This window comes from Martes martes, assembly GCF_963455335.1.
Source record: "Martes martes genome assembly, chromosome: 9".
NCBI lineage: Eukaryota > Metazoa > Chordata > Mammalia > Carnivora > Mustelidae > Martes > Martes martes.
In genome coordinates this window covers 118171558-118194691 of record NC_137896.1, presented here as the reverse complement: position 1 = coordinate 118194691, position 23134 = coordinate 118171558, and the positions used below count along the sequence as shown (strand labels likewise).

General features: G+C 47.3%; 1 protein-coding gene across 1 annotated transcript in view; it reads right to left on the bottom strand.

Moving 5' to 3' along the window:
• DPYSL5 (dihydropyrimidinase like 5) overlaps positions 1 to 20603 on the bottom strand; it is a gene marked incomplete at its 5' end in the record, with an annotated part of 52835 nt that extends 32232 nt beyond the window's left edge. The window contains one exon of the mRNA XM_080814390.1: positions 20343 to 20603. Coding sequence (XP_080670516.1) covers positions 20343 to 20603 — 261 coding nt within the window. The remainder of the gene's footprint in view (positions 1 to 20342) is intronic.
• Between the last annotated feature and the right edge of the window lie 2531 nt (positions 20604 to 23134).

The following is a 23134-nucleotide window of genomic DNA, read 5'->3' as shown; positions in this document are numbered from 1 at the left end:
TGATGGGGGTTATCTGGCTCTGACGGGTTTACACTAAGCTTCACCACCAACTCAGCCAGCTCCCACTGGGGTCTCAGGACATGGACTCTTGATCTGACAATTCCCTTCCGGGCCACTTGAGAGCTGACCCCTGCTCCAGTCTCTTTGGCAGTGACCCCAACCCCTTTCTATCAAATGCCTCCTTTCTCTGAAAAAAAAACAAACCAAACCCCAAACCCCCTAGTTTTTCTGCAGGGCACCTGACTGATGTGTGATCAGTTCCCTGGGGCTACCCTTTCTGTCCTATGGCTGCAGACAGCTCTCAAGCCTTTTCTTGACCCGTAATTTACAGCCTGTGGAGCTCATCCTGCAGCTGATTGGTCTTTCTCTAAATTGTACATTTGCAATTAATTGCACTCCCAAACTCCTTTTACTTTCCACTCATACCTTCTGCATCCACAGCCTCTCCCACACCTTCTGGGTGGGGGTTGGGGGCAGCTGGTTCCACATCTGACCTTGCAATGCTCTTACTCTAAGCATTACCCTAAAACTCACATTTTATCCTTTGAATTTTCTGCAGAAGAAGCAGGCAACCTTCAATCCACAACATATTTTGGGAAAAGGACATTCTCACCCACACTTACTCTGCCTGCCGTTTACAGGCATTTTAATGTTATATTTAGAGGCAAATAGTATAGTGACAAGAATCGGACTTTAAGGCAGGCAGATCCAGGTTTAAATCCTAGCTCCATCACTTACGTGTAAGAACTTGGGCAAGTTGTTTAATCTCTGAGCTCCTTTTCCTCAACTGTAAAATGAAGATAATATATACCCATGGGGTTACTCTAATTAGATGAGAAAATGCATAGAAAACCCTTAGCACAGTGTCTGCACATAGTAGGAGCCCAATAGTGTTTATGGCCAGTAAGTAAAATTTGCAGGTAGCATTAATACACACACTACGTGCCCTCTATGACACGTATCAGATGATCCAGAAGGAGCAAGAAAGGTAAGCAAGAAACGTGGTTGGCAAACAGGACAAGAAAAAGGTTCACTAGTAGTAGAGATGACTTCGAAGTATTTTGAGAGTACAAGGCATCAAAAGTAACATTCCTCTTGGGGCACCTGGGTGGCTCAGGCAGTTAAGCAACTGCCTTTGGCTAGGTCATGATCCCGAGTCCTAGGCATGCTCCCTGCTCATGGGGGGGTCTGCTTTTCCCCCTCCCTCTGCCCCTTTCCCGGCTCATGCTCTCTCTCAAATAAATAAATAAAATCTTTAAAAAAAAAAAAAAAAGGAACATTCTTCTTGGCGGCAGCATCAGGTACAAAAGGCCAAAGGAAGGGAAGGATATACCGGATAGGCAGGCTAAGAGCTGGAAGGTGGGCATGACAGCATGGGCGAAGTCGGGGGCACAGCCAGAGGACAGATGGTAGACCTGTCTGGTTTGGGCCGAGGCAGGTCTAGTTAGGACCAGACCTGATTCCATCAGGTCAGCAAAGTTGAGCACCTTGTGTGCTGCAGAGGCGGTGGTCCTGAGGGTGCTGAGGGAGTGTGGCGTTTCTGGGAGCACACTTACAGAGAGGACGCTGTCACGCCCCCAGCCCCCAACAGGTCTGTAGTCATAGCGGGCTGCGGGGCAGGGGGAGATGATGAGGGCTGACTGCCGATACTCTAGCTGTGGGGTGCCAGCTGCGGGGTCATGGCCCTGAATTGGGGGCTGGGGATGGAAGGGACAAATGTGAAAGCTGTTTCTTGGAAGAAGGGGCTGCAGCCAAGTTTGATGCTAGAAGGGGTGGTGATGTCAATGATGAGGGAGGTTTCATGCTTGTGCAGCTAAGAAAACAGTATGAGGAGAGGGAAGGGATCTTTTGTTCCTCGTAAGAGAGATCTGATTGAAGGACATCCAAGTGGAGATGAACATCACTAACGATAACCAACGCCCCCAAACATGTGCTCTGTGCCCCTTTAACTCTCACAATGACCCTCTGAAAGAGGGACATTACTGTCCCCATTACTCTGATGAGGAAACTGAGGGTTGATCTTTTTATCTATTAGGCTGGGAGGGACCCCTCTTCCCATCCATTCAAGAGGGGTGGGGCATCGAGAAAGGAGGAAATGACCAGAGGGTGCCTGCACCCTTGATCCCAGACCGCTTAACAAAACAGGAAATGGAGTCAAATTCCCAGGGGCAAGGTTTGGAAAAATTAGAGGAGGGTGGCACTGAGCCAACACTCCTAAGGGAGTTGCATGCAGAATCATGCATGAGGGGCCGGGGGAAGCTGGCAGCAAGGGCAGGGCAAGCAGCCCGGGAGAGCTGAGGCAGTGGGGAGCCTGGGGTGGGGGGTCGGGGGGCAGGGATGGCCCACAAAAGGGTCCAGGCAGAGAGCCAGCATGGCAATAAAGGGGGAGGCATCTCAGGCTGGCCCAGAGTTTGGCTGGGGCTTAGGGCGACATTTGCATTTTTAGCTTGTTAGCAGTGTGTGCAGGCAGGCTCTCGGGTGGGAGAAGCCTGAACTCTGGAGCCCCGCAGACCTGGATCCGACTTCTGGCTGTGTTGCTCAGTCCTGTGGTCTCGGGTGAGCGAGCTCCCGCCTGAGAGGATGGGGGTGCCATTCCCAAAAGGCGGGATCCCTGATAGGGGAGCAGGGTTGGGGCGGGCGTGCTGAGTTTGGGGGAGACGCACAGAGAGGATGAAGACGGAGACAAGACCAGGAAGGACACTGGGAAAGACAGCCAAGTGGAAGGAAGCAGCCCAGGCTGGCCCAGGGTCGCGGAAGCCCAGCAAACCCTCCTACCAAAGCACGGAACTCCCTGGGTCAACAGTTCCAAGAAGAGGGCGCTGGCCTAGAGGTTATGATTCCTCCCACCCCCGGAGGCCTAAGCGCCCCCTCCCCAGCAGTGAACAAACCAGGGCACTTTTGGGGTCTCAGGGACAGCGAACAGACACATCTGCTCCCGAAGCCCTGCCGTAAGCCTGTCTGGGGCTCACTCAACAGGTGGACTCAGGGCACACACAGCACCCCCGGAGCAGCCCTGCAGAGAAGGCCAAGAAGGGTCTGAGCCTCCGTGTGTGCAAAGTCCTTGTCCCCCTCCTCCCATCAGCCCGACGGTTCTGCTCGGAGCAGGTGGGGGACACACAGGTCAGGAGGCTGGCAAGAGCTCGCCTCCTCCTTCCCTTCTGTCTCAAATTCCTAAGTACAAAGGGGTGCTTGCTGAGTCTCTTGGGGGGCTGCTCACGCAGAGGACCCTGCAGGGAAGGATGGTTCCTAAGCTCCGGGGTCCTCACCCCTGGAGGTGTACCAGGCAGCACCGAGTCACCCTTACGTTAGGGACTCTGGATGAAACGAGACCCAAAGAGAATCTCCTGGAGAGCTGCACCCCAGCCCAGGGACCTGGTCCCTCTCTGCCTCAATGCACAGAGTGCTCTAGGAGTGGGTCAGTCTTCATGACCACCACGTGGGACAGTGGTCTGCCTACCTCAGTGTCTTAGAGCGAGGCCAAGACTGGGGGCTAGATAGATTTACTCCAAATCCCATTCTCTTCTGTTAATGCTAAGAACACATCTGATACCTATGAAATAGTAACTAAGCCCAGAACCTCATTGCCTGCGGTGATCTCGCCCAGCTTCAGGGGCTCCTGCACGGAATACTTAAAATAGACAACTGACGACGAAGTATATATATCAGCCCTAACATTCTCTGGCTTCTGGAACGAGGAATACATGCATAGCAACTGGAGGGAGAACATTAAAGCATGCATGAGGCGATGCACATTTTCACGGTTAAGACATTTCCTTTAAATCCTGGAATGAATTGTGTTAATTCCCAGGCCTGGCAGATGGGCGTGCTGCAGGGACAGAGAAGCAGCTCGCTCAGAAGAAAGTGACATCACTCTCACTGAAGCCAGCAGAGGCCGCTGGGGCAGTTCACTCCCGGGCTGAACGCAATGTCACGACAGGGAATCACATTCGCTGATGGCCTACTACGTATGGGCCGTGTTCTTAACATTTCCTATCTTGTTTGATGCTCGAACTGAGTCTGTAATTGAAAGAAGGATTCAGACAGATATGTGTGTCCTCAGCAGCATTATTCCTAACAGCCAAAAGGTGGAAGCCACCCCGGGGCTCCGGGGATGCACAGACACGTAAATAAATTGTGGCATATATGCATGTTATCCAGCCTTAAAAACGATGGAAATTCTGACTTATGTGACCACGTAGTTGAAACTTGAGAACATTATGCTCAATGAAATAAGCCAGTCACAAATGAACAAATACTGTATGAATCCACATAGATGCGGTTCCTAGGGTGGTCAAGTTCACAGTGACAAAAGATGGAGTGGTGATTGCCAGGGGCAGGGGGGAGGGGGGAAGGGGAATGGGGAAGTCCTATCTAATGGGTACTAAGTTTCAGCTAGTTAAGATGAAAAAATTCTGGAGATGGATTTTTAAAAGATTTTTAAAATTTATTTGAGGGAGAACGAGCAGGGGGAGAGGGAGAGGGAGAAGCAGACTTCTGGCTGAGTGCAGAGCCTGACATGGGGCTCAATCCCAGGATCCCCAAGATCATGACCTGAGCCAAAGACAGACACCTAACAACTGAGCCACCCAGGTGCCCCTGGAGATGGGATTACTGCAGCGACAACATTGTGTATGTACTTAATGTCATCGACCTATACACTTAAAAATGGCTCAAATGGCAAATGTTATGTTATATTTTAGGCCATTAAAATTGTTTTTTAAAATATGATTCTATAGGGTGGAGGTTACTCTGCTCCTTTTATAGATAAGAAAAGGGACTCAGAAGAAATCACACAGCCAGAATGAAAAAGGGTCCATCTGCTTCTAGAGCCCCCACGTTTCCTTTATAGTATATGCTGCCCTTTCTAGAGCTCAGGAGAGTCCTGGCCTGACAGAGGCGCTCCCTGTTTCCGAGATTCCACTGTGAAATGATGGAGAAAAGCCCCAGTGAAATCGGACCTAACTGCAGTTTGGAAACAGGGGGGTAGGTATGACTTGAGCTTGAATTACAGGGCTAAATCTGAGAATTGTGCCAACATCCAAAATTATGAAATGAGGAGCTCCAGGCTTCTCTCTAATCCAGAATGATTATCTTTGTTGCCGAGCATCCAATTTAAATTCATTGTGTTTAATACAAAGCCACAGTAGAGAGCAGGCTGTCTCCCGACATGCAGTTACCATGGAGACCGGAGATGATCCTCAAAGGGGGTTATGTGGCAGAGAGAACGTGGCTGCCAGCTTCTAAGAAGCCAAGGGGCCTGGGGAAACCATTCTAAAACAGAGCCGCAGAGGGGCTCTTTGTCATCGTCCTCCTTAGCAAAGCCCCTTCCAAGCCCAAAGCGGAAAAGTCTACAGGCGAGCAGGGCAGGACCGTCTTTATTAAAAGCCCAGGCTGCCCACGGATGCCAGCGAGGAGGGATTTATCAACCAGCCAGAAATAAACCCCGTGTAACCCAACCTGCCCTCCTGTCTACCCTGCCGTGGGCGAGTCCTCATGTTCGTCCCAAAGCTAAGTGACAACAATACCACCAAACTGCTGAGGGATGGGGCCCTGGGGTCCCCCTGGATACAAGGTGCCCAGGAATGGGCTGGAGTCAAGGCCGGCAGGCAGGCAGACCTGTCCCTGCACAGATCAGCATGGCAAGTATTTCACTTTTTTCCCCACCTGGAAAGAAAAGATAATAAGAGAACAGAAAAACCTGTCCAAAGGGGACGGTTTAAAGATCAAAATAAATGAATAATGGATATACAGGTGCTCTGACCAGTGGGCCTGGACAGTTCCACACACCGCGCTTGTAGGAGGCTGGGGACAGAAACTCATCTGTGGTCCCGTGCAGAGCCACTGCACCGCTAGGAGCCACCTGGGGGACTAGGATCCCAGAGGCCGTCAGAGGCTCAATATGCTCCATTCTGAACCCTGTACTTTCCACACGGCAGGAAAAACATACTCTTTGATGGGCCACTGAGTCTAGCGCGTAGAGCTTTGGAACTAGTGTGCTCTCTCAAACATGGGTTCTAGAGAATCTTAAGCCTGCATCTTAAGATGCCGCAGCCCAAGCCTGGTGGTAACAGGGGATACCAAACAAAAAGAAAAAAAAAAAAAAAGGAAACCAGACAGAGCCAGGAGAGGATGGCAATGGCTCAGCAGTTAGAATTCCAGTCCACAAAACCTTTATCATCCTCTAGGTCCCTCAGCTCGCCCAGGCCACCCTATTCACCAGGGACGAAGTGTCAGGCAGAAACGGAGCAGGTGGGCTCTTCCCCACGACATCCTCACAGTTACCATAGAGTGAGACACAGGCCCCGTGAAGACAGAACAGTCACATCAGTGCATAGCCCGGCATTGTGCAGGACAATATGCTCAAGGACCCCCGAACCCCCAACACCCAACAAAGTTTCTTTGAACACACACACACACACACACTCATACCTTTTATTTCCCCCCTCCAAATAACTTGAGAAAATTTTAAAGAAAAGTCTTAACTTGGGGCGCCTGGGTGGCTCAGTGGTTTAGGCCGCTGCCTTCGGCTCGGGTCATAATCTCAGGGTCCTGGGATCAAGTCCCGCATTGGGCTCTCTGCTCGGCAGGGAGTCTGCTTCTCTCTCACTCTCTCTGCCTGCCTCTCTGCCTACTTGTGATCTCTCTCTGTCAAATAAATAAATAAAAATCTTTAAAAAAAAAAAAAGTCTTAACTTTTATTTAGCAGAAAGGGACCATGCTAAGGGCAGAGAATATTTATCAAGGGTCCGGTTCATGTACTCAGTTGACAGTTCCCTTAAATTTCTGGCTAATAGCCTGCATTAAAAAAGTTTGCTCCCAAAGATGAAATAGTCAAAACAACTTTGAAAAAGATGAACAGGGGCGCCTGGGTGGCTCAGTCGTTAAGCGTCTGCCTTCGGCTCAGGTCATGATCCCGGGGTCCTGGGATCGAGTCCTGCATCGGGCTCTCTGCTCAACAGGAAGCCTGCTTCTTCCTCTCCCACTCCCCCTGCTTATGTTCCCTCTCTAGCTGTCTCTCTATCTCTCTGTCAAATAAATAAAATCTTAAAAAAAAAAAAAAAAGAAAGAAAAGAAAAGAAAAAGAAGAACAGGGGGACTTGGGTGGCTCATTTGGTTGAACGTCCAGCTCTTGGTTTCAACTCAGGTCCTGATCTCAGGGTTGTGAGATCGAGCCCTGCCTCAAGCTCTGTCCTTGGCATGAATTTGGCTTGAAATGTTCTCTCTTCTCTCCCTCTGCCCCTCCCCACCGCTCACAGCCTCACCCTCCCCGGGCCAAGTAAATAAGTAAAATCTTTTTTAAAAAGGAAGAACAAAGCTGGAGGGATTATACTACCTTCTTTCAAGTCTTATTGTAAAGCTATGAAAATCAAGACGTGGTGGTATTGGTGTGAAGACAGACAAATAGATCAAAGGAAAAGTGAGTCCAGAAATAGACCCACGCATAGACGGTCAACAGCTTTTCTACAAGGGATAATCTTGTCAACAAATGGGGCTGACAACTGGACGGCCATACACAAAAAACCTGCCCCTCAACCCTTACCATACACCATATACAAAAACTAACTTAAAATGGATCACAGACCTGCATGTAAGGGCCAAGATCATAAAACTTGTAAAGGAAAATATAGCCATAAATCTTAGTGACCTTGGATTTCAAAAAAATTTCTTGGTCATGGCGCAGAAAACAAATTATGAAAGAAAAAAAATCAGTAAACTGGACTTCAAAATTTTAAACTGTTGCTCTTCAAAAAACACTGTTAAGAAAATGAAGAGGTAAATCACAGATTGGGGGAAAGTATTTGCAAAACATTTACCCAACAGGGGCGCCTGAGTGGCTCAGTGCGTTAGGGTCTCTGCCTTCGGCTCGGGTCATGATCCCAGGGAGCTGGGATCGAGCCGCACGTCAGGCTCTCTGCTCGGCAGGGAGCCTGCTTCCTCCTCTCTCTCTGCCTGCCTCTCTGCCTACTTGTGATCTCTCTCTCTCTGTCAAATAAATAAATAAAATCTTAAAAAAAAAATTTAGGGGCGCCTGGGTGGCTCAGTGGGTTAAGTCTCTGCCTTTGGCTCTGGTCACGATCTCAGGGTCCTGGGATCAAGCCCCGCATCAGGCTCTCTGCTCAGCAGGGAGCCTGCTTCCCCCCCTCTCTCTGCCTCTCTGCCTACTTGTGGTCTCTGTTTGTCAAATAAATAAATAAAATCTTTAAAAAAGAAAAAAATTTACCCAATAAATGACTTATAACTAGAATATATAAACAACTTCAATAACCCATTAAAAGGACTAACAACTTGGGGTACAGATGCCTGACTTGAGTCTTAGTCCATGAAACATGCAACTCTTTGGGTGCCTGGGTGGCTCAGTGGGTTAGGCCTCTGCCTTTGGCTAAGGTCAAGATCTCGGGGTCCTGGGATCAAGCCCCCCATCAGGATCTCTGCTCAGCAGGGAGCCTGCTTCCCCCACCTCTCTGCCTACTTGTGATCTCTCTGTCAAATAAATAAATAAATTAAATTAAATTAAATTAAAAAAAAAAAAGAAAGAAACATGCAACTCTTTGATCTCAGGGTTGTGAGTTCAAGCCCCGTGCTAGGTGTAGAGATTACTTAAAAAATAAATTTAAAAAGACTTAACAACTCAATTAAAAAATGGACGAAAGATGTGAACACTTCACCAAAGATATACATGGTCTATATACATAAACACATTCAGCGTTAGCCATTAAGGGAAATTCAAATGAAAACCGCAACAGAGAGCTTCTGGGTTGGTGAGCACGTGGAGACCGGGTGGGGCGGGGGGGAGTGGTGCATCTGGAGAGGGGCATGCAGGCTCCACTTCACCCCCACCTTGCCCTGTGCATCTCTTACATCTGCTTGTTCCTGAATCATATCTTTTTATAGTAAACCAGTGATCTAGTAAAAAAAAAAACAAAACCAAAACCACACACACAATGAGGTGCCTCTACACACCTGTTAGAATGGCTAAAATTAAAAAGACTGATCCTAACAAGTGATGGCAAAGATGAGGAACCTGGAAGGAACATAAAATATTACAACCACTTTGGAAACCAGCTTGGCAATTTCTTAAAGAGCTCAATATACACCTGCCATGTGACCTAGACATTCCATTCTCAGGTAATTACGTAAAGAAAATAAACACACGTCTGCACAAAGGCTTGTACCCATATGTCCATAGTAGTTTTATCTGCAATAACCAAAAACTTAATAATGCTGAGTGGAAGAAACTGGGCCATAAAAGAAATACATACTGGATTATTTCATTTATGTAAAAATGTCGGAAAATGCAGACTAATCTATTGCGACAGAAAATAGATCAGTGGTTATCAGGGGTAGAGAATGATGATAAGGGACACAAAAAAACTTTTGGGGGTGACGAATATGGCTGTTAACGATGATGGCTTCACAGTGTATACATAGGTCAAGATGGATCAAACTACACACTTTAAGATTTTATTTTATTTTTTAAAAGATTTTATTTATTTATTTGAGAGACAGAGACAAAGAGATAGCAAGAGAGAACACAGGTGGGGAGGAGAGGGAGAAGCAGTACCCCTGCTGTGCAGGGACCCCCAACGTGGTGCTCGATCCCAGGACCCTGAGATCAAGACCTGAGCCAAAGGCAGACACCTAATTGAGCTACCCAGGTGCCCAAAATTTTATTTTTTAAGTAATCTCTACACCCAACGTGGGCCTCCAACTTACAACCCTGAGATCAAAAGTCAGTCGCACACTCTACCACCTGAGCCAGCCAGGCACCCCTCAAACTATATGCCGTAAATACGCACGATTTACTGTATGTCAACTACATCTTCATCAATTTGTTGAGAAAGAAAAATTACATGGATTAAAACAAAAAAAGGTGGTTTCCTAGGTTACCTAATCATGACCTTCTTCATTCCATTCACACACCTCCCCCAAAACAAAGTTCACCGACATATATTGTTTAATTTTTTTTTTTTTAAGATTTTAGTTATTTATTTGAGAGGGAGACAGAGAGAGAGAACAAGCAGGGCGAGGGAGAAGCAGACTCCCTGCCGAGCAGGGAGCCGGACCTGGGACTCAATCCCGGGACCTTGGGAACCTGAACCAAAGGCAGATGCTTAACTGACTGAGCCACCAAGGTGCCCCTAATTTTATTTCTAAATATTAATTGAGAATACTGTGGAGAGTTTGAAAGCTATTTATGGATTAGGAGTTGGATTCATTAATCTTTAGTGGTACTTCCAGCTCTAAAGTTGTGTGTGTGGTTGAGCACGTGTGAGTGTGAGAATGTGAAAGTGTGTGAATGTGTGTGAGTATGAGAGACAAAAACTCATCAGTGAGCAAGTTCTTACTATAGTTGGCCCATAGATTTGTCTTCGTGTAGTCACTAATTAAGGATCATTATAGCTCCTAATTTTTAATTAACAGGAAGTATAAAAGGATCCGAAGGAGAAAAAATGTGCTTGGCTGTGCTGATCACTTGAGGGAATCACGAGGCTGAAACCACCAGGGAAAAAGATTCGGCATCTACACACATTCCTACCTGTCCGACTGGACGTCATTCTAAGATGTGTACCTTACACTCAACACAAGACTATGACAACTTCACATCAGAGGCAACTGAAGCAAGGTTTGAGAAAAGATATATTCACAATTAAGATTTTTGAGGCATTCCACACGGTTAGGTTCAAATATTTCTTGAACTATTAAAAAAGACCTTTTTTTTAAGAAAAGAAAAAGGCGAAAGAAAAGGAAGAAAGATCCATCATTCATGTACTATATGTATCACTGAAATATACATGCAGTACATGTGTTTTTTCTTCTTTATTTTCTCTTTTAAACCCTAAAGGATGAGAGTATGAAAGCAGAACTTCTTATACGAGGTATGAAAGGTTTCCAGTATGTCTGGGATCACAGAGGGGGCGTTCCTTTCTATTCTTGAACCAAAGGTTTTAAGAAGCGATAATCTCTGCAGAGATGAATTTTTTGCAAACACTCTTCTAGAAATTGACGAGCTACTTGGTCACCATAGGAGATTTTTTTTCCAATACTAGATGTAAAATTTATAAGAAACAATTGATCTCCTCTTACATTTGTTCTAAGAAGGGTCAACCTGGCCTACATTTTGCCTGGCCAATTAATGTAGGTGTAGAATGAAAGTTGCTGGCAAGGTATTGTTAAGGTATAGATTTGAAGCGGGACATCTTTAAATAGCTCCTGATGCCTGCAGAGTTTATGACTGGCTATTTCTGCTTTTAAGAGAAAGAGAGAGGAGAGAAAATAATCTAGAAATCATCACCATTACTATTAGACTCCATTTGAAATCTAAAACACATATAGTCAACCTAACAGTAGGAAGAGAATCCAACTTTTTAGTTTCTACTTGATGCCTAACAGTTTAATATGTAGGCTCATAAGGAAATGGTACAAATGTGTTTTCCAGGGCTTGGGAGCACGATCAAGTGATTGATTGATTTAATGGACCCTCATACAGGGCTTGGTAAGTACCAAGTATTATTTTAAGTCCTTTACAAATAGTAACTCGATGAACACACATAAGATACTATTATGATCTCCATTTCCCAGAGAAGAAATTGAGAGACAGAGAGAGATTAATTTGTCCAAATCACACAGTCAATATGGAGCTAAATTCAGATTCTATAGTGGTCTCCTCTGGTCTGTGCCCACCACCACCACACTGTGCTGACATCCACCTGTTTCTTGAACATCTACTCTATGTTTCAAGCTATGTGGGTCTGTGGTGGGTCATGAGTTAAATGTAAATTATGGTCTGTGCTCCACAAATACTCTTCAATTTGGCCGAAAGACAAACTATGCAGGAAACAATCTGAAAGCCCCAAGAAGACAAATTATTTCAGCTGGGGAAGAGAAAGCAGGATCCTGGATTTGAATTAGCTGCAGGGAGAACATGGCATGGGCTCGGTAGGGTAGCCTTGAAGCGTTCCCTCGGATGGTGGGAAGGGACGGCGGCAGGAGCGGGGGAGGTTCACAGGGAGAGAAAACCCCCTTGCGGATGCCTGTGCAAGTGTTGGGAATGAGGACTGGAGGGAGAGGCAAGGTCAGCTGGGGAGCTGTCCAGGGTGATGACCCAGAAATCCCAACTTGACATCTTAGACAACAGGGAGTCGCGACAGGTTCTCAGGCAGGAAAACGACAGGAGGCATGGAGAGCTGTGAAGTGAAGGATGGCCAAGGTGATTTTGAATTTGAAAAATGTATATATGGAGTCTTCAAAAGATTTAAGTAGTTGAAGCAAAATCGGTGGAGTGGACACAGACCAGGGCAAAATATCTATACGTTGGCCATAGTTTTAGCACGGGATGTCCCTAGCCCAATGGTAGGCACATGACTCCCAGGGAACCACGCCCCGTACAGTCCCCTCCCATGAATGTGGAAGGGGCCCTGTGAATACGATGGGGCACCATCACCCGTGTGTTTTGTTATACGATACAGTTGACTTTAAGAAAGGGAGATGATCTCCGTGGAGCTGAGGCTCATCAGATGAGCTCTTAAAGGGACGGGGTTCTTTCTTTCTGGCAAAAGAGATTCTAAGTCCAAGGGATTTCAAACAGAAGAGGGGTTCAAAGTGAAAGAGCCTCTGTGGCGGCTTTGACGATGGAGGGGGCACATGGCAAGGAATGGTGACAGCCTCAGGAGCTGAGATGGGACCTCAGCAGATAGCTGGCAGGGACAGGGGGACCTCAGCACTCCAGTGGCCAGCAACTGAATTCTGCCACGAGCACATGAGCTTGGCAGAGGACTGTGAACTCCATGAGAAAGCAGCCCAGCCAACACCTTGACTATAGACCTTGTGAGACCCAGAGCAGAGAACCCAGTTCCACTGTGCCCGGACTTCTGACCTACAGAACCGGGAGCTAGCACGTGGGTATTGTCTTAATTTGTATGGAAGCAGCAGAAGATGAATACAGCCCTGCACAGGTGTTGGGTCCCCCTGGGAGAGGCAGGAGAAGGGACAACCTCCAGGGAAGCCACTCCATGAGGAGCCCACGGACATCTTCAGTAGGACTGTGGTGATTCCGAAAGGGGAGAGGAGCCTAGTTGTGTGGATCCCTGCAAGCACCACAGTGCAGGAAGGGTGGTGGGTCTTCGGGACGGGCAGGCATGGTGTGGCAGCAGCCGGTCCAGGAAAACAAGCTGGGAGGAGGGTAGATTCTGAGAGAAGGTGCATCAGGGTGGCCTGCTGGCAAAGCCAGGGACACAGGCAGCACGGGCACTAGATGGACAGTAGAACAATTTCATTGCAAAGCCAAAGTGGGTGGATCTAAGAGCCTACAGACAGAGCCACGGGTGGGCCCAGGGTGGATGTGGGTCATCACAGCCTGGGGACCAACACAGATCATAGGCATACTCTGTGCTGGGCATAGTGAGAAACGTTTTTCAGGTATCCTTACTTAATCCCCATAACACCCATTTGTAAGTGGCAAAAACTGTCAACATCTAAGAAGGATGTTATTCCTCCTGGGAAAAGCGGTCTCTGCTAACACCACCATTTCAGGGAGGCAAAGAGCTCGCTCTACTTGTCTGCCCAGTGCATGTCAGTTCTGGGATGACTTCACCTGGTCCAGGCAAGTGTAAAGCTGTGGTGTCAAGGAGACCCCGCATGCAGCCCACCGAGAGGTCACAGGCTGTCTGAAAGGGGTGACTGTCCTGCTCTGGGTTTTCAGGAGAACCCCTGAGGGGCATGGTGAAAAGACCCTCAGACAGAGAAACCTGCACTCAGGTCCAATTATCACTGGGACCTGGGGCAACTCATTCATTTTCCATCAGTGGGAGGGTGGAACTCGATTTCTAAGGTCCCTTCCAGCTTTTTACAGGAATGAAGACACAAGTGAACTTGAGAACATTGGTTAATAAGCAAGACCACAGAGGCGTCTGGGTGGCTCAGTCAGTTAAGCATCCGACTCTTGGTCTTGGCTCAGGTCATGATCTCAGGACCTGATCTCCATGCTGGGCATGGAGACTACTTAAAAAAAAAAAAAAAAAAGTAAGACCACATGAGTCTGAGTCCTGAAAATTTTTGGAGAGCTAAAAGACTGTAAAGACATTTTGGCCAGAATTAAACAGAAATGTACAGAGTACTAGAATCAAAAAAAAAAAAAAAAAAGGAAGTGAGCAGCATTTAAAGGGTTAATTCCAAAAGAGTACATTTCAAAGGCAAAGTAGAAAAACAATCTGCCCAATGGATAAATGGGTTCCTTGGTACGGATGTTGGCAGGCTGGACAGCGAAGGGAATTTATTTACGTCCCAGCCTATCCTATCTCAGGACTCTGCCAGACAGGACCCAGTCCTCTGCAGTGAGAGAAGGGGAGGGAGGGTCAGGACCCTCCACTGGGGGCGGGATGCGGCAGGCTATCCAAACCCGTGCCACAGAACAGCTCCTGGGCTTGATCTCATGCTGGCCAAGCACTCTTCTTGGATTTGGCTTCCCTTGTAGGGAGGAATAGATGTCCTGCTGATGGTGATTTTGAGTTAATGGGCGGCTGTCTCTGTGACAGATGGCCCTGGCACAGATGAGAGGGAGCCTTTGGGCCCTCAACGAAGAGGGACAGACCCAGCCGGACTTCTGTTTAATGACACCTCTACATGGCCAACTTCTTACTCCCTGATGATGTCACTGGGATACAGACAGGAGGGGAGAACACAGGGCCAGGGAAATCTAGCAAGTACAGGGGCTCTTGGACCCAGGCTGGGATCTGGGAGCCCGTAGATTGGACCCTGGACTGTGAATAGAAGGAGAGAAGCAAATAAATAAGACTGGCAAGGACAAGGCAAAGTAGCCCAAGCTTTCAAATGGGATTCAGATGTCAGCTTGACACACAAGACGAGGGTCAGGCCTGCAGGAGTCACAGCCAGGAAAACGTGCTTTTAGGAGTGAAGAAAGTTCCTTATTAATCCACCTGCCCGGGTTAGAATCAGCAGGGATGCTTTCCAAAAAAAAAAAAAAAAAATGACAGAGGGGCACATGGGTGGTTCAGTTGGTTGGGCAGCCAGCTCTGCATTTCAGCTCAAGTCAGGATCTCAGGGTCATGGGATTGACCCCCTGTTGGGCTCTGCACTCAGTGGGGAGTCTGCCTGGGTTTCTCTCTCTCCCTCAGGCCCTCCCCCCATTTGCGCCCTCTCTCTCTAAAATAAATAAATCTTAAGAAAAACAATATCGATGGGGGAAGAGGCAGACCTAGAGATACAGATTTCACTCATCTGGCATGGGTCCTGACACTGGTGTCTTAAAAAAAAAAAAAATCCCCCAAGTCATTATTATTTTTTTAAGATTTTATTTATTTGAGAGAGAGAGAGAGAGAGAGCCCAAGGAGGGGGAGGAACAGAGGGAGAAGGAGAAGCAGACTCCCCACTCAGGAGGGAGCCCGATGAGGGGCTCGATCCCAGGACTCTGGGATCATGACCTAAGCTGAAAAGGCAGACGCTTAACAGACTGTGCCACCGAGGCGCCCATCCCCGCGTTGTTCTTTTTTTTTTTTTTTTTTTTTTTAAGATTTTATTTATTTGACAGACAGAGATCACAAGTAGGCAGAGAGGCAGGCAGAGAGAAAGGGGAAACAGGCTCCCCGCTGAGCAGAGAGCCCGATGAGGGGCTCCATCCCAGGACCCTGAGATCATGACCTGAGCCGAAGGCAGAGGCTTTAACCCACTGAACCACCCAGGCACCCCTCCCTGCGTTGTTCTAATGTAGTTTGTTTCCAAGGGTTGAAAACCACTGGCCTAGACAGTGGTTCTTAATATATTTTTGGAGGAACAGGAGGCAGAAAAGGCATCTGGGAAGCTTTTCCCAATTGCCCGTGCCTGCCCCCTCTATCAGCATCTTAGTGAAGGGGCTGTACCTACAGGTTAAAAAGCCTGATTCTGATCTTCCACCTCGCTGCGGAGTCATTGGTGTGGTGGAGCTCCAGGGCCCACATTAACATTCTTTATTATGTAACATCAGCTCCACACAAGAGAATAAATGTAACTTATAAGTATCTTAAGCAGAATAATAATAAAAGACCTCATGACCCCACTGAAATCCTGGACCTTTATAGACACAGTTGGTGTTACTTGGCCTCCCTCCTCCTTTCCGCCCCCTGCCTCCCCCCGCGGGAGATAAACGCCTTCTTCAATGGGGTCTGCGTTATTAACAAGCAGGTGGTCTTGATGCTTTGCTTCCAGGAAACGCAGGTTCTGGGCCGGGGGGAGGGCAGGGCCTGCAGGTTGGGAGGGTGTAAGAAGGCGGGGAGGAGGATCAAGGGCCCGGCTGTAAGCACGGGGTGCAGAGCCCGGGGAGCCAGGCAGAGCCTGCCACAGCCTCTGAAAGCAGGCAAGGCGTTTATTAAAGTGCTAGAGAAATCCCTTTAGACCCAGTACAATGGAGACCCAGATGCTCTCGGAAGAGCCAGGCTTTCAACTGTTTTGTTTCCCCAGCCCCGGCTGCCGCTGCCAAATTGACAGGCACGCATTAGCTCAGGGGGTGCAGGGTTCAAGGCTCCGCAGATCTGTCGGACAAGAACAAAAAGATGCAACTTGATCTCTCTTTCTCTCTAGGCTAATCACTAGGGTGAGCCGTTCCTTAGGATTAATATTCTATTATAAACCCAGATGCTTAAAGTGAATCAACCGCTACTTTCCTTCTAATGTATACAAAGTAGGTCAGCGTCGGTCTAGCAGGGAGCGCAGCCTCTGAACGAGCGCCACAGGCTGTGTGAATAATTAAATGGACACGGGCCCCTGAAGCGGCATTGCAACAGGAGCACGTTTTCTGTCCTCGGGAGACTGTGGGTGCCCCGAGGAAAGAGGGTGCCCAAGTGCCGGGCTGTGGGAGCACCAGGGGAAGGGGAGATCGGGACTGGAGGGGTGGGGTACCATAGCAGGAAACCAGCTCTTGGGAGGCCAGGAGACAGAGGCAGAACTTGGGGCAGGGTCTACAGATGGGATCCAGGGGAAACTGAGTCCAGGGGAAACTGCGGGAGAAACCACGCTCAGTCTGAGGGCTGGGGCACAAGGACATCACGATCCAGTCTTGCTTCAGGGATGGAGAGAACAAAGGATAGGTTTAAGTGACACCGGTGGCCAGGAGCATGGCTTGGGACCCATGGGCCCTTAAACACTCCACAACTAGAGCCTGACATGCACATGGAAGGGGCTAAAACCGCACAGGGGCTTTTCTGAGTTTTCTGGAGGAGATGCACGTGCTGAGGTTTCCATCAGCTATAAAGAGCTAAAGGCTCTCTGGGGAAAAGCTGTCACTGCTGGCTAATGAGGTCCCAACAGATGACGATGGGAAAAAATAAGACGAAGAAGGCCAGTGTGCCCTCTGAGAAGCTGGTAGATAGCATGGTGACAGCGTGGCATCTGACCTTGGACTAAAGGTCTCCCGGGCGAGGACAAAGCCACAACTTAGGGTGCCAGGTCTGAGTGCACTACAGAATAGCCCCCAGGTGCCTGAGTGGCTCAGTTGGTTAAGCAAATGCCTTCAGCTCAGATCATAATCCCGGAGTCCCAGAATCAAGTCCCACATCAGGCTCCAAGTTCCACGGGGAATCTGCTCTTCCTTCCGACCTTCTCCTTGCTCATGCTCGCTCTCAAATAAATAAATAAAATCTTAAAAAAAAAAAAAGAATAGACCCCAGCAGGGACCCAAGGAGTAATCAGAGTTATATTGCTGGTAAATACCATGGCCTCTCTTACTTTTCTGCTGGGAGTAGACCTTGTGACGAGTTTGGAAAACAATTTGGTGGCATCTCTTAAAGTTGAGCACACGCATACCCTAGCATCCAGCCATTCTACTTCTGGGAATCCCCCCACCCCGAAATGGGTGCATCCATTTGGGGAAAGAAGGACAGGAACACTCCCAGCAACGGTGACTAGCAACCCCCAACACCCATTGGTAAGTACCATGTGGGACATCAAACTGCAAAGCACTAAAAGAGAGTAAAGTACAGCATGAATGAATTGCACAAAATTAACGTTGAGCTAAGGAAGCTAATGCAAAGGTACAAACCACCTAATTTCATTTACATAAAGTAAACAGTCAGAACCCATCTATGTTGAATATACTAAAAACTATTGACTTCTACACTTTAAATGGGTAAATTGCATGGTGTGTGAATTATAGCTCAACGAAGCTGTTTTGGTTTCTGCTTTTTAAACTGTGGTATTACAAGTCAGGGTAGTGGTTATCCTTGGTAGGGTGCAGTGACTGCGAGGGGGCATAAGGAGAGACTTTGGTCTGGCAATGTGTGGCCTCTCGATCTGGGCGCTGGTTACAAGGGTGTGTCCAGCATGACCATTCCAGATACTCAGAATTTGTGCACAGCTTGGTACTCAGGCTATGCCTCAACAAAAATAGCAACGACAATGGCCACAAACCAAATAGGCCTGGCCTGGCTCCAGGACACTGGGAGGGGGAACTGGATATGCTCATTCCCTCTGGAACCGTCCTGCCACTAGCATATCCTGTGAGAGGAGCCTGTAAAACTTGATGGGGATGGGATGCCCCATTTCATTAGTGAAGCATTACCCACAGGTCCTGGGGAATTCTCAGAAGAGAAAGTAGGAAGGGTTTGCCTACGGCCTCTCTTCTCTAGGCTCCGCCAGAGCAGGTGGATTTGGCCCCACATGCTAGAGTACTAGTCCTGGGAGCATCCTCGTCTCAGAACACGCTAGACCATGGCCACTGTGACTCCTCTCAGCCCAGTCTTTCAAGGATCTGTTCTGTCGCTCCTGGACTGGGAAGGGGGGATGTCTTCAGGGAGACCTAAATGGCTAGCTGCCTGAGACGGGCCAGCCCTAGAACAGTGACCCCAAGGCCAGCATCTGCTTGCCCCAGCCAGGCTCCCTGAGGGTGGGTTTGGAGAGCCTTGTCAGTCACTGGAAACTGAACCCCCAGGAAAATGGATCCTAGCAGGAGACATCTGAGCATGGGAGAAGGGCTCCCTGAGAACTCCAGGTAGAACAGAGGTGGATTTTAGGGTGCAGAGCCACTGGGCCAAAGTAGGACAGAGGGCTAACTATAGTATAGTTAGTCCCAGGGAGTGTTAGAGGCCAAAGCCTTTGGAAGTCAGACAGCGTAAGGGGCTGCCTCCGGGGTCAGGGACTTGTAGTCCTTGAGATTCTGATTTAATTCTGTATTTTGCATTTAACTGACTGAGTGGCTCAGTCAGTTGACTCTCTGACTTCGGCTTGGGTCATGATCTTGGGGTCTGGGCTCGAGCCTCATGTCAGGCTCCCTGCTTGGCAGGGAGTCTGCTTGTCCCTCTCCGTCTGCCTCTTCCCCAGCTTATGCTCTCTCAGTCTTGGACTCTTTCTCAAATAAATAAGCTCTTTAAAAAGAAATCTTTGTAGGTGACTCTGATGCATAGCTGGGTACAGAGACCCAAATAGATAAGCATCATTCATTTATTCACTCAACAAACATTTACGGGGTAGCTACTCTGGTTCCTGGTCAGGGCCAGGCTCTGGGAAGGCAGAACAATATGGTCAGGTCTTAAGAAGACCTTAAGAAGTTCAGTGTTCACGGAGAGTCTGGCATGGGACAGATAATCACAACGCAGAGGAATGGCAGCGATAACAGAGGTTATGGGCACAGAATAAGGATAAAAGAACCCATGTGTGACTCTTTTCGCAAATTGTAATTTCCTCCTGATTCATTTGTTTCACAAGCCTAAATTTTTGTGTTTTGCATTCAAGATAGTCCAGCAGCTCAGGCCCAGCTCAATAATTGTAAATATTGGTCCATGACCACTCAAAAAGAGGCCCACCACCAGTTTTTTTTTTTTTCCAGCTGTTTTTAAAAATAATGAACAAGCTAGGAGAGATAATACAAGACACTAGCTACGTTTGTTTCATAATTAACTGCCATTAAAACCATCTAGAAGAGGCATATCTCTTTGTCTCTATCTTTGGGGAATTCATTTAGCTTATCACACATAAGGGAGTCCATCAGATCCATACCTCACTCCCGTCACACACATGCACAATAACAAACACCAGCGAATTCTCTTCTTCTAGGCCGGCATTACATGACACAGAAACGTAAACGTAAAATCAGTGTCCGGCCTCAGTTCATAGGTAGTAAGTGATGGGATCAGTAAAACAGACCCAAATTTTTCAGCCCGACTGCTTTTCGGTAGTCATGGAGATCTAGGACATCTAGCCTGGAATTCCCTATGTCAGTTGCCACAGTGGCCCCGGGAGAGCACCCTTCTCCTTTCAGCAACACAGAGGGGGGCCATCCTGTTCACAAGCGTCTAGGATGGAGCAGCCCCACAAACGGAAGAAGCCAAAGGGAAGGCACCTTCAGCAAACAGGAGCATTACCTTGGTCCCATGGTAGAAGTCGTCCACACACGTAGCATTCATGAAGGTCTGATGGAAGTGGGTGCTGGTGTCAATGCCTCCAGGGATCACCAGCTTCCCAGTGGCATCGATCACCTTGGCCCCGCCAGGGATCATGAGCTCACGGCCCACCTGCTGGATGATGCCATTCTCTATGTAGACATCAGCCTCGTGGGTGCAGTCATCGTTCACCACCTTGCCTCCCTTGATGAGAATCCTCACGCTGCCTGAATTGGCAAGCATGTTCCTACGAAAGGTGAGAGGGAGGCACTGGTCAAGGTCAGAGTCCCATTTCACTGTAACCAAGGTCCCACTTCTTCCTTTCAGAGCCCAAACTCCATGGGCAGAGTAAGTGAGCAGGGAAGGGGAGGAAGTTTCTCCACAACCTAAGAACATCGGTCCTGCAGTCGACTGGGGTCCCAAGTCTCCCGCTGGGATTTACTGGGAAGCATGACACAGTGGCACTGAGGAGGAATCTGGGGCCCAAAGAAACATCAATGTAGGTTCAAAAGCATTTCCATACCCACTGGGTTGTTTTATTCTCGAAACAACCCGAGGAGCTGCATTTTACCAATGAGAAAGTGAAAATTGCTAAGTAAGGAATCAATGGCTTCTAAGCAGCCCAGTCAACCCAGATGCTTTGTATGACCAATGTCCCCATTATACCATATGGTCCCAAAGATAGCAGGGGCTCCTGGAGCATGTCTCTGTGAGCCAAATTCTCTAAGCCTTCCCGTTGTTTAATTCATGTCATTCTTCAAACGGATTCTGCTTCAGCTCACCCTCCCATCCTTCCTCAAGGCTACTACCACACTGAACCCCACAGCTGGCTGCACACTTAATTAGCTCATCTGTAGAGCTTTGGAAAAGCACCTTCACTCAAGCCCCAATCCCAAGATTCAGCTTTACTTGCTCCAGATTGGGTCCCCCAGAACCACTATTTTTAAAAAAGCTAGAGAACTTTACCATATGCTTAAAGAATGAATGCCAATTTCTCGCAGAAAGGAGAAGGAAACGTTCCCAACTCATTTTGTAAAACTAGTATTACTCTGATACCAAAGCCAGACAAAGACAGTACCCAGAAAAGAAAACTACAGAGTAATATCCCTCATGAATATAGATACAGAAATTCTTAACGACATATTGGCAAGTGGAGTTCAGCAATATGTAAAAAGAATTTTACACCATGCAAATGGGGTTTATTCCAGGCATGCAGTGTCGGTTCAATATTTGAAAATTTAATCAATGTAATCCACCATATTAACAGGCTAAAGAAGAAAAAATCACATAATTGTATCGCTTGATGCAGAAAAACATTTGACAAAATCCAAACATCTCTTCATGATAAAAGCTCTCAGAAAAGTAGGAATAAAAGTTAACTTCCTCAACTTAATAAAGAACATCCAGGGCGCCTGGGTGGCTCAGTGGGTTAAAGCCTCTGCTTTTGGCCCAGGTCATGATCCCAGGGTCCTGGGATCGAGCCCCGCATGAGGCTCTCTGCTCAGCGGGGGGCCTGCTTCCCTTCCTCTCTCTCTCTGCCTGCCTCTCTGCCTACTTGTGATCTCTGTCAAATAAATAAAATCTTAAAAAAAAAAAAAAAAAACATCCATGATGTTCTTACCTAGTTTAACATCAGACTTAATGCTTAAAGACTGAATGCTTTCCCCTTACAACTGGGAACAAGGCAAGGATGTCCACTGTTTTCACTGCTGTTCAACAAAGGAAGTTTTAGCCAGCTATTAAAAAATGAAATGAGGGTGCCTGGTTGGTTCAGTCTGTTAAGTGTCTGCCTTCAGCTCAGGTCATGATCCCGGAGTCCCAGTATGGAGTCCCACATCGGGCTCCCTGCTCAATGGGGAGTCTGCTTCTCCCTCCAACCCTCTCCCTTCTCGCGCTCTCTCTCACTTTCTCTCTCTCTCTCTCAAATTAAAAAAAAAAATGAAATGAAATAAAAGGCATATAGATCAAAAAGGGAAAAAAATAAAACTGTCCCTGTTTGCAGATGATATGATCATCTTTGGAGAAAATTCCAAAGAATCTACCAAAAAAAAAAAAAATTCTCTTAGAACAAATAAATGAGTTTGGCCAGAATGCAAGATACAAGACTAACATACAAAAAGTTAGTTTTTCTATATACTAGCAATGAATACATGTGCATGCAAAAAAATTAAAATGCTTAGACATAAATCTAAGAAAACATATACAGGATTTATATGCTAAAAACCACAAAATGCTGATGAAAGAAATCAAAGATCTAAGTGGAAAGATACACCATATTCATAGATTAGAACACCCCACAGAGTAAAGATGTCAATTTTCCCCAAATTGATATATACTGTTCAATGCAAAAATCTTTTGTAGATAGAGGCAAGCTTACTGTCAAAGTTTATGTGAAATGACAAAGCTAAAATAATTTTGACAGAGGCGCTGGGTGGTTCATTGGTTAAGTGTAAGCCTTCAGCTCAAGTCATGATCCTTGGGCCTATGTCTGGCTCCTTGCTCAGTGGGGAATCTGCTTCTCCCTCTCTCTCTGCCTCTCCCTCTGCTGGGTGTCTTTCTCTCTCTCTCAAATAAATAAAAATTAAAAAATAATTTTGACAAAGAAGAATAAAATGGGAGGAATTAGTCTACCTGATTTCAAGACTTATTACATAGCTACAGGAATCGAAGCTGGGTGGTACAGATGGGGGATAGATACAAAAGCACTGGAACAGAATAAAGATCCAGAAATAGCTCACGTCAGTATGGGCAACTGATTTTTGACAGAGGTGCAA